This window comes from Hydra viridissima, unplaced genomic scaffold (genome assembly GCF_058129835.1).
Source record: "Hydra viridissima isolate aposymbiotic clone 2 unplaced genomic scaffold, HvirCarnegie_v1 scaffold_12, whole genome shotgun sequence".
Classification (NCBI taxonomy): domain Eukaryota; kingdom Metazoa; phylum Cnidaria; class Hydrozoa; order Anthoathecata; family Hydridae; genus Hydra; species Hydra viridissima.
This window is the reverse complement of record NW_028324311.1, coordinates 6,296,964-6,307,148: the sequence shown is the minus strand read 5'-3', so window position 1 is coordinate 6,307,148 and position 10,185 is coordinate 6,296,964. Positions and strand designations below refer to the sequence as shown.

The 10,185-nt window shown below is 28.0% G+C and overlaps 1 protein-coding gene across 1 annotated transcript; it reads left to right on the top strand.

The window, feature by feature from the left end:
* The first annotated feature begins 3,647 nt into the window (after nucleotides 1–3,647).
* LOC149880982 (uncharacterized) lies at nucleotides 3,648–5,594 on the top strand. The gene is made up of 5 exons (XM_090069230.1): nucleotides 3,648–3,990; nucleotides 4,380–4,479; nucleotides 4,753–4,917; nucleotides 5,094–5,198; nucleotides 5,384–5,594. The coding sequence occupies exons 1-5, from the start codon at nucleotides 3,983–3,985 to the stop codon at nucleotides 5,462–5,464; spliced, it is 459 nt and encodes a 152-aa protein (XP_089925356.1). The 5' UTR covers nucleotides 3,648–3,982; the 3' UTR covers nucleotides 5,465–5,594.
* The last annotated feature ends 4,591 nt before the right edge of the window (nucleotides 5,595–10,185 follow it).

Sequence of the window (10,185 nt, the reverse complement as noted above, 5' to 3'; positions counted from 1 at the left end):
CTTTTTTGAAGCCATATCTTTGGAATTTAGGTTTACTGCTTCTTTTTAGAAATAAAGGATTTGGGTTGAGTAAAAAATCATTTAAATTAACTCTATGAAGCCACCTGTTGTTTAACCAATTTATTTCAATCCTCCAAATATTACGTTTTTGTGAGTTTTTGTCACGAGTCGAATTATTTACACGTGAATTTGATTGGAACAAAATTTTTTAACACGTTCGCTGCAAACTACGAGTATACTCGTATTAAGTTGGCGTCATTTATTTCCCAACTACGAGTATACTAGTAGTTAGCGAGACTTTGATATTTGCCAACTACGAGAATACTCGTAGTGCATATTTTTTGTCAGTTATTTTCAGAATAAAAAGTACCGTAGAATTATTTCAGATTTAAAATATTTTATTTATTGAAATGTTAATACCTAGCCTTGGCAATGAGAATAAAACCGCGCAAAACAGCCTCGGAAAAAATTAATCATTGCAGACATTATAGTTCGGCAAAGAAACAAACCATAGTTTAAAACACGCTTGGCAGCGAACGTGTAAAAGGAACAAGAAACTTGCGAATATTTTATATTACGCATTATTTTAACTAAAGCTAAAATCGTGTAATCGGAATTGATGATCAAATATAGATGGACAATTCCCGCTCAAATGAATTATCATGACAATCAGTTATGTGTCCATTACTTTTTATGTTGAGTTCTACGTATCATTTAACTCTAACCATGTACGTTAGTTAGAGTTCATCATACGAAAACCTTAAAACGTTCCAACTCCGATCAAGCCTTTTACCAATCTTCTAGTATTTTAAGTAGCTACCAATCTTCTTGTAAATTTAGTAGTTACCAGTCTTCTAGTAAATTTAATAGTTGCCGTAAAAGTGTCCTACTTTGCACTAAAGTTTGACTTAATCGTAATCTTCATCTGTAAAAATCTGCTTTAAACTTGTATTATATTGATGTAAACTTACAAGTCATTTACTTAGGATATCTAAATTCTGTTTTACTTGTTAAATTTTTTTTACAAATTAAAAAAGTAATTTTTCAAGATTTTTTAAAAAATGCGCAAAGTGAAGCAGGGGTCTGGGTAACTTTGCACAACATTAACAAAATTAGAATAGCTTTTAGATATGTAAAGGATTGGTGCAAAGTTTTTTCTTACTTTTTGAAGGACTAATATTTCTAAGTTAGTTTAATTTAAAACAAAAGCTCAGTTTAAGTTTTATTTTGCTTAATAAAGAATATAACATGTTATAATAAACTGGATACTGAACACAACCTTATTAAAAGTACAAAACACATACAAAAAAGTTCCTTTGTGTGTGGGAAACCTTTTGCAAAAATAATTAAAGACTTTCTTTTTCAAACTAAAAATCAAAGTTAACAAAACACAATTTTAATTCCTAATTTCTTTTTTAAAGAAGATAAAACTATAGGAAAAAAAAAATCACTCTTCAAAAGCTACTCCATCAAACCATCCACTTTTAGTGCTGAAGTATCTGGGTTCTTTAGGACCCCCTACCCATCAAGTTGACCACAAATGATAAACCTTATAAACAACTAAAGGTGGTAAAATTTCACCTGCTGCATTGCCTTATATCATTATAGAAATACTTGTCTCGGAAATGTTTTTTTCACGTATTTTATTCGGAAACACGAATAAGATACATGAATAAAACGTTTATATTTCGTAGGGTGATCACTGAGATTATCGTTTGCTCATGATTTTTTTATATTTGGTACAAATTTATTTTTTAACTCTGGGTGTCTTTGTAAAAATAACTTGATTAAATGAGGCCCAGAAAAAACTTTACACTCTTTTACTTTTAATTGTTTATAATATGACGTAAGTCTTTACCGATAGGAAATCCAAAATAACTTAATTGAACGGTACATTTGACAAAGGCAACCTCCTCTAATTCGGAAAAATAATACGGTTTACCAGGTTTTATGTAATTCTTTCCTTTCAATTTGTAACAAATCGTTCTTTGTCTAACGCCATGTTTTTGCAGCATGTTGTTAGATAAAGACTTTGTGTCAGCTATTTTAGATTTTACATCTTTAAGATGTTTGGATAGGTCATCCTCTGTATAGTCGTTGTATTTAGATTTTACATCTTTAAGATATTTGGATAGGTCATCCTCTGTATAGTCGTTGTATTTAGATTTTACATCTTTAAGATATTTGGATAGGTCATCCTCTGTATAGTCGTTGTATTTAGATTTTACATCTTTAAGATGTTTGGATAGGTCATCCTCTGTATAGTCGTTGTATTTTCTGGTCTTAACCTCATTTTTGTAATGACTTGACATCTGGAAAAAACATTACTTTTAATTTAATTTGACCCTAAGTTTCCCAAGAAATTAATTAAAACTATAAAAAAGTATGAAATAACTCTGCTTATATAAAGTATTAGCATGAAATTTTAGAAGATACTGCTGTTGAATGACCAACGGCATTTGTGGTAACTTTGAACACTGTGCAAAGTTACCCCAATTTCTGCCAAAAAGGTCTTTATTTTTTATATCGACAATGGGTTTAACACTTAATATGCTTCAAACCCATGAAAACACTTTAAGCAATTTATTCACTTTTGAGTTCAATTCTGATCACACATAAATCACACATCTGCTGCACAGATAAAAGTTGCAAGAATTTTTTTTTCTTTCTTTCTATTTCTATGTTTAAACGAAACGACTCTTTGTCAGAAATCGCGTTTATAAAAATATTTTCACGAGTTTCGTATTGACACTAGAACAAACCGTCGGATTCTAAAGTGATTTGCATTTGTAGTTCAAATTTTTAATTGCAAGAGAGTAAAACATCTTTGACATGCCATTGTGCAAAGTTACCAACATTTATGCAAATTTTAAGGCACTTTTACGTTTGTTCGAATAAAATATCGCTTAGTTTTTAATGCTAATTCTCACGACAAATAAAGACGGAGTTAAAACGTTCTGTTATAAAAAAATTAAAAGCCGCAAACTGTTTACCATAAACCTGACTTAAAGTGTCTGCAAATTTATAATTTGGATCTTAGGACTTGTTCTCAATGTTCACTCTGTATATCATTTTAAATACAAATATAAAGAAACTCGTGGCTTTGTGACGGTAATAATTTATGTTAACTGTAAATATATACAAAACATCTTAAATCTATCTAAAACAACCTGCTTTCCTTGAGAATTTCTCGAAACTATTTTTTTAAAGTTTTGTTAAATAAATTAAAAGTAACTAAGTTGATCCTAAAACTTAATGCTAAACTTTTTTACAACACGATTGGTTTCCATAGCTACGGTTTATGTTGTTTTTTTATAGTAAGCGCTGATCTCATTCATTTTGTATACAAATGAAGGCTAAAATAAGTTTACAAAGATAGAAACCTTGCATAAAACGAACGCAAAATTAATTTAAACATTGCATATTAGGATTTTGTTTTTCCCTTAAATATTTGAAATGTTATTTTTATCATTAAGAAAATACAAAAATCGTCAATAATATAATAATGAAGAGGAAATGTTTCCCCTACTTGCTAAGAGCGCTGCATGGTTGCAGTTTTTTCAGGAAACCGGTATTTATATAAATATTAAAATTATCTTCTTAAGTTAGAAATTAATGATTGTACATGTTAATGGATGCAATTAATAATTTATATGACTACTATTAGAAGAAAAAAAAATTAGCCATTTCGCAGAATAATATTTTGGATTAGAATATTTCTTTTTCATTTATTTTACATATATTTGTACCTTTAAATTTGCTATTTTTTTTCTGAAGAAAGCACGTTAATCAAAGATGTTTTTCTCCTTTTTGCTCAAAAATCCCTTTGTACTGAGCTTTAGTATGTACCTTCAAGCCCTCCCCTAATTCTTCCTATTTTTCTAATATTTTTCCAAAGCTTTACCAGGTTAAACTACAAGTCTCATCATCATATTTGACAGACATTTGTGATGGTTTTGCTGAGAAATTCCTAAACATAAGGATGAGTCGGTAAGCATTTTGGTTTCTTTTCTTTAAACACGAGCTTTAAATTAGTGTTTTACCAAAAAATTATTTTTTAAATTTTACATTTGGTATGAATTAGTATTAAAAGTGATGAGAATATTTCGGGTTCTCATTTCGTTTCCGTTTTCTTTTGTAAAGTTTTACGCTTCATTAAAAAGAAGATATATATATTGAAATTTTTTAAGAGCGTTTAGCAAATGTATCGTGTAACTTCAGATCATTGACCGCAAAAAACTTCATTTATATGTATAAAAAGTTCAAAAGTCCTTCTTTTATTATTTTTAGAACATTTTAGCCCACGTGTCTTATGATTTAAGTTGAATTATGATTGTTATTTTAAAAAGTTAAATTCTTGTTCTTTTTTTTTAACTTAGTGCAAACGATACTGAAAGGTTGCAAACGGAAGGTCTTTATGCGGAAAGAAAGTTTGCTTTTATACGTTCACCTACTGGAATTTTACATATCTTAAATAACGTAGGATGTTTTCATAAAACAGCAACAAAACTTATGTTTTTGTTTCTATAGTAGGATGCTATTTCTTTTCCTTTGCGGTTTTTCTTCAAACATTTGCTATTATTTCAAAGTGTAAAGTTTTCGCTAGAAAATTACTTTCTTTCACATAACTTATATATTTTGTAAAACTTAGTGGGGTATCAGACGTGAGGTAAAACTTTTGATTCATCTTTGCTTTCGATTTTTGTTTCTAACTGGTGGACTGTCTCTGGTTTAAACAACATTACTTTTTAGAGCCTATTGCTGTTAGCTTGGTTCACGATGTTGTTAAGCAAATCCGGATATCACAGCACAGCTAAATCATTATTTATGATAACTACAATTACTCCGTGGCTTTTTTTTCTAATCATGTTCATTTTGTTTGCTCTCTTAGAGCAAACGAAGAGGTGGCCTCTCATCGTGAGTGTTTACACTTTTTTTAACTTTAATTTTGATGCTTTTAAAATAAAAAAACAGTGACGTAAGGTGGGAAAAAGAGATTCATAATGACTTCCTGAAAGCAAAAGAATAAAAGCTAGACATTACAAATAAATAGAGATAGAGGATTGACTTTCCACTCTGATTTTTCTTTGTAGATGTTGATCAACTGTTTTTTGTGGTCAATAATACTTACCATATCATCATCGATTGCATTAGTTAAAGCAATACAGTGTGAACGATATGGACCAGGGATTGCCGCTGTAATTACGCTTAAAGCCATGAATTCTTATTTTATGAAGTTTTTAAATTGCTTTAAAGCCATGAATTCTTACTTTATGAAGTTTTTTTGCTTTAAATTTTTTTCCTGTTGCAATTTTTACCGTTATACTTACTTAATTTTGTATTTCAAAAAAAAAATTTCTCTTAATAACTTACTCTTTAATAGGGATTTGGATTCTTGGCAGCATTTGGAATGATGATGCAAGCAAGTTACCATACTAATGAATACCGAAAACAGATCACATGAACTTAATTTTAAGAATGATTTATTTGATAAAAGGAAAGAAAAATTCATTAAGCAAATTAACAAATAGCAGTAAATAACTTATAACACGTGTAAATTTATTGATCAGTTTTATTTATCCTTTTTTACAAAACTTTTAACTCTTATTATTTTTGTATTAAAAGTATGTAGTAATTTAATTGGTTTAAATTACGAAAAGTTATAATAGAAACCTTGGTGGAAGGAAGTCCAGGGGGGGGGGATCCAAAAGGGGCCATATTTTGATATTATTAATAGTTTTTTTCTTTTGATAAAAAAAATTTTTGAAATGCGTCATCTAGGACATTACTGAATAGCATTATTTTAAGTCTGTTCTAAATTATAATTACTATAAAATACTTAGATACTTGGTTTGCATTTAAAACCGTAAAATTACAGAAAGTACTCTTTGTCAGGCATTTTCCGGTGCCCAACATGCGAAGTAGAACGTCTTAACTTCCCAATATTATCAAAAGTTTAAAATTGTTACCAAAATCATTTGAAATGCCCAGTTTAAACATTCTGGACAATCAAGACATTTAGTATTGATTGTCCAAAAGACACAAGTCTTTTAAAATTTGAAAAAACGAAAAATGTTTGGTTTTTTAAATTTTATACACAAAAATAAAAGACAAATTAATGATGGAATTTGTCTAACACATATTGTTAGTCTCTGCCTGTTAATTTGTAAATAACGAGGCAAACCACTTTATCGTTTATTATCAGTTATAATTTCACTTGCTATCCATTTTGCCACGTGATCATTTCACAGATTTTTTTTTTTTTTCTAAAGCTTAAAACAAAAATTTCTCTCAAAGGAAATCTGCTTTTGCCATTTACAATTAATGCATAAATTTATTTAAAATTAACAGTTTATGAACTTGTACTAAATAAATTGTAGACTAAATCAATTTCAATCAAAACCTGTTTTTTTATATAAAAACTTAATGAACTACCTATTTAGAGAAAGACTCTTTCTCATGAGCATCAGCGATATTCTTGAGATGGCCAGAATTTTACGCGGTTTTGTCATAAAATAATGAATTTTAAAAGGGGGATGCATTTTTTAACATAGTAGTAAGGGCCTGTTTATAAGGAAAGCGGGCTGGCTTGTTTGCCGAATCACCCCGTTTGCCGAGATATCGACGTCATCAATATTTTAACTTAATTTTATTTTGCGTTTATATGAATAAACGAGCTAGCCCGTATAGCGAGATCTCACTGTTTTTTGCCGAGATCTCAGCAAACGGGCTGGGTAATTTCTTATATAAATTTGTACGCATGCGTACAAATTCTTACATTTTTTAAATTTGAAAGCTTCCGCGTAAAATAATAAATTTAATAATAAAACTGGCAACTTCCGTGTACTTAAAATTTTAGTTGTTTTGCTTTTATAATTTACCAAAGACCCAGTATCTTTTAAGTAATAAAGTAATAGCTACTTTTTTATCTGCTGATAGAGCTCTAGAGTTAGGCGAAAAAGGGTCAGGAGATAAATAAGGGCTTAACTCTGAAACCAAATTCATGAAAAGAAACCGTGAAAGCCTAAAATTTGTTTTCTATACATCAATGGGATCTACACCAGTTATTATATTATGCCACCACAAATTGGTTCTGCCAGTTTTAAACAGACAACTACGATTTTTCTTTTAAGGCGCCTCTGTCTTGCTTGTTTCATCTTTTGAAGTGATTATGATCGTTTTCGTAAAACAATAATATTTAAAAAATTATCAAATTTAAATTTGTGAAGCTTATATAATACAATTAGGCTTTTAAGAAGCATTACTTGTGTTATAATACCAGTTAAACATATTGTTAAAATGCAACGTGTTTTTTTGTCGCTAGCCGCCATCTTTAAAGTTATTATTTAACCGATAAAGAGACCAGGGTGCTTATTCACAACTCTTTCGTAAGTCAAAAATTTGCGTAAGTTTTGGCGTAAGTTCAAAGTTACGCAAAGTCATATTCACAAACTTTGCCTAAGCAAAAACTTAAGTTTTTGCGTAAGTTTTTACTTACGCAAAAAGTCTAAAAAACGGTATTCACAACATTTTCCTAAAAAGTGCTCAGCGAAGTTTACGCAAGAAAAGTTACGTCTGCTATTTTCTGACTTACGTTTGGCGTAACTTTAAATCATCTAATATTAAAAAATGGCGTTTTAATTATTGTAAAAGATTTCAGATTTTGTTTGTAACTGCCAATAAATTATATACTTATATTAATATTATACTGCTATACGTAAGTTATTTACTTAAAAAATACAGCTATAACCTTTTTTTTAACAACAACAACAACAATAGAAATATAATATATTGCTATTGTTGTTGTAAAAAAAAAGGTTATAGTTGTATTATTTAAGAAATAACTTAACGTATGTTAATATATGGATATTATATTATTATATTTACCAAAAATATAGAAGTACTACATAAGCTTGTTTTAAGGTGAAAAAAATATATACATAACATTTTATATAATGGATGGTTCACTCTAAATTGAACCATCTATTAGGCAGCATCTATTAGAACCATCTATTAAGCAGCAATATTTATTTATTACTTATGCTACTTTGAAGAACTTTATTTTGTTAACAAAAATAAGTATAATAAATAAAATATAATAAATAAGTCTGCAGATATTTTATAGTAATCAGTAAAGGCATTAAAAATTAATATGTACATTTATAATTTTTAATTATTTCCTTATTAGATCATTTGCTGAGTAAATAGTACATTATTTTAATTTAATTAATCAAGAAATTAGTTAAAGAAACATTTAAAATTTAAATTAAGTACGTGTATTTCCCCAAATAAGGAAGAAATTACTAGAAACATCTCTCTCTCAATCGTTCATTCTCCTTAATTCTCCATCTCATCTTCACTTCCTTTTTTGGGAAAATATACGTTCTTAGTTATATATAATTTATATATAACGTTCTTAGGTATAAATAATTATATAATAACTTAGTTATTATATAATTATATATAAGACACACATGCAGATATAAATATATATAAATATATATATATATATATATATATATATATATATATATATATATATATATATATATATATATATATATATATATATATATATGTATGTATATATATTAATATATAAATATATATGTATATATATGTATTTATATATATATATATATATATATATATATATATATATATATATATATATATATATATATATATATATATAATATTTTTAGTAGATACCTATCAAAACAAAAGAATTTAGTAATACTAACTACTTATTCTATACAAATAGTTTTTAAATATTTGCGTAAGTTTTTGCGTAAGTTTTGCGTAACTCATGCGCAACCTTAACTTTACGCAAACGCTACGAAAAAGTTGTGAATACCAAATAGTTACGCAAAAAATAGTTTGCGTAAGTTTTTCATAACTTTTGCTCAGCTACGCAAGAGTTACGGAAAAGTTGTGAATAAGCACCCAGCCCTGCTAGAAAAAGCCAGGCTGACCTCGATATCATTTTTTTTTTTTTGGCAAAAATTCATTTAAACGCAATTTTAAAACTGGCTCATTTTCCGGGTTAGCTCGGCAAATGGCTTGTCCTTGTCCATATAAACAGGCCCTAAGTTGATAAATGAACCGTTTAGTGCACAAATTAATTAAATCCACAAAACAAAAAGTTGAGAAATGTGATGACGTAATGTATTTTTTAAAATTCCCTTTATAATAAAAATTCAAATATATATTGTAGAATGCATAAATGCAGAAATAGCTTTCATTTAACTGTTTATAAATTTAGTGTGAAAGAATAGCCAAAAAATAATCTTCTGCGATGTTACAATTTGTTAAATCTACAATTTTGTCGTTTAATGGAATTAATCTTTATTATTCAGAAAAAGTTGTAATAAATATAAAAAATTATAATAAATATAAAAAATAATGACCATAGCAAGTACTTTGAAACTTAAACTTTAGATTTTTCAAAAAGTGGAGTTCTCTTCAATTTGTGCACACGGTTTTAATGATACTTTGATCTGTAACAAGATATTGTGAAAAATCATACTTTGGTGTGACCAAACAAAGTCCTATGCTGTAAAAAAGTCCTAATATAACAAATTATAAATTTTATATTGTGAAATAAATATTTGGGAAAATTATTTTACTATTTTAACTAGATATCTAGTTATTATTTAAAAATAATAAAGTATAAGTAAATATTTATTTAACAATATACAAGATTTATCATTTGTTACATTAGGACTTTTTAACAGCACAAGACTTTGTTAAGTCATATCACAGTATTTAAAATTTGACTATTACTTTGTAAATATATTTTCACTGTAAGAAAAATTTCCAAAATGTTGAAATACTTTTAACGTTTTTAAATTTTGACTTCTTATTCTCAAAGAACTTGCAGATTTTGGATGTAATAAAGAGAATGTATTTGCGCTGAAGGCGAAAGTCTTTTTGTGAAGAGCGGTTTGTTAATTTTGGTCGAGCTTCTTTTTTTTTTTTTGGAACAAAACCGTGAAAAAGTAACGAATTAACACGAATTAGACGCTAAAAAACAATATAGTTAAATAGCAATAAAAGTTAACAACCATATTTACTGCTTTTAGGTGCCTAAATCGATAGATTCATCAATCGATAGATTCATCAATCGATAGATTCATCAATCGATAGATTCATCAATCGATAGATTCATCAATCGATAGATTC

Excerpts from the sequence above, each read along its gene's own strand:
- LOC149880982 (XM_090069230.1), top strand. Across the intron at positions 4,480-4,752 it reads TTTTACATATCTTAAATAAC|AGCCTATTGCTGTTAGCTTG; the intron begins GTAGGATGTTTT and ends ATTACTTTTTAG. Across the intron at positions 5,199-5,383 it reads ATGGACCAGGGATTGCCGCT|GGATTTGGATTCTTGGCAGC; the intron begins GTAATTACGCTT and ends ACTCTTTAATAG.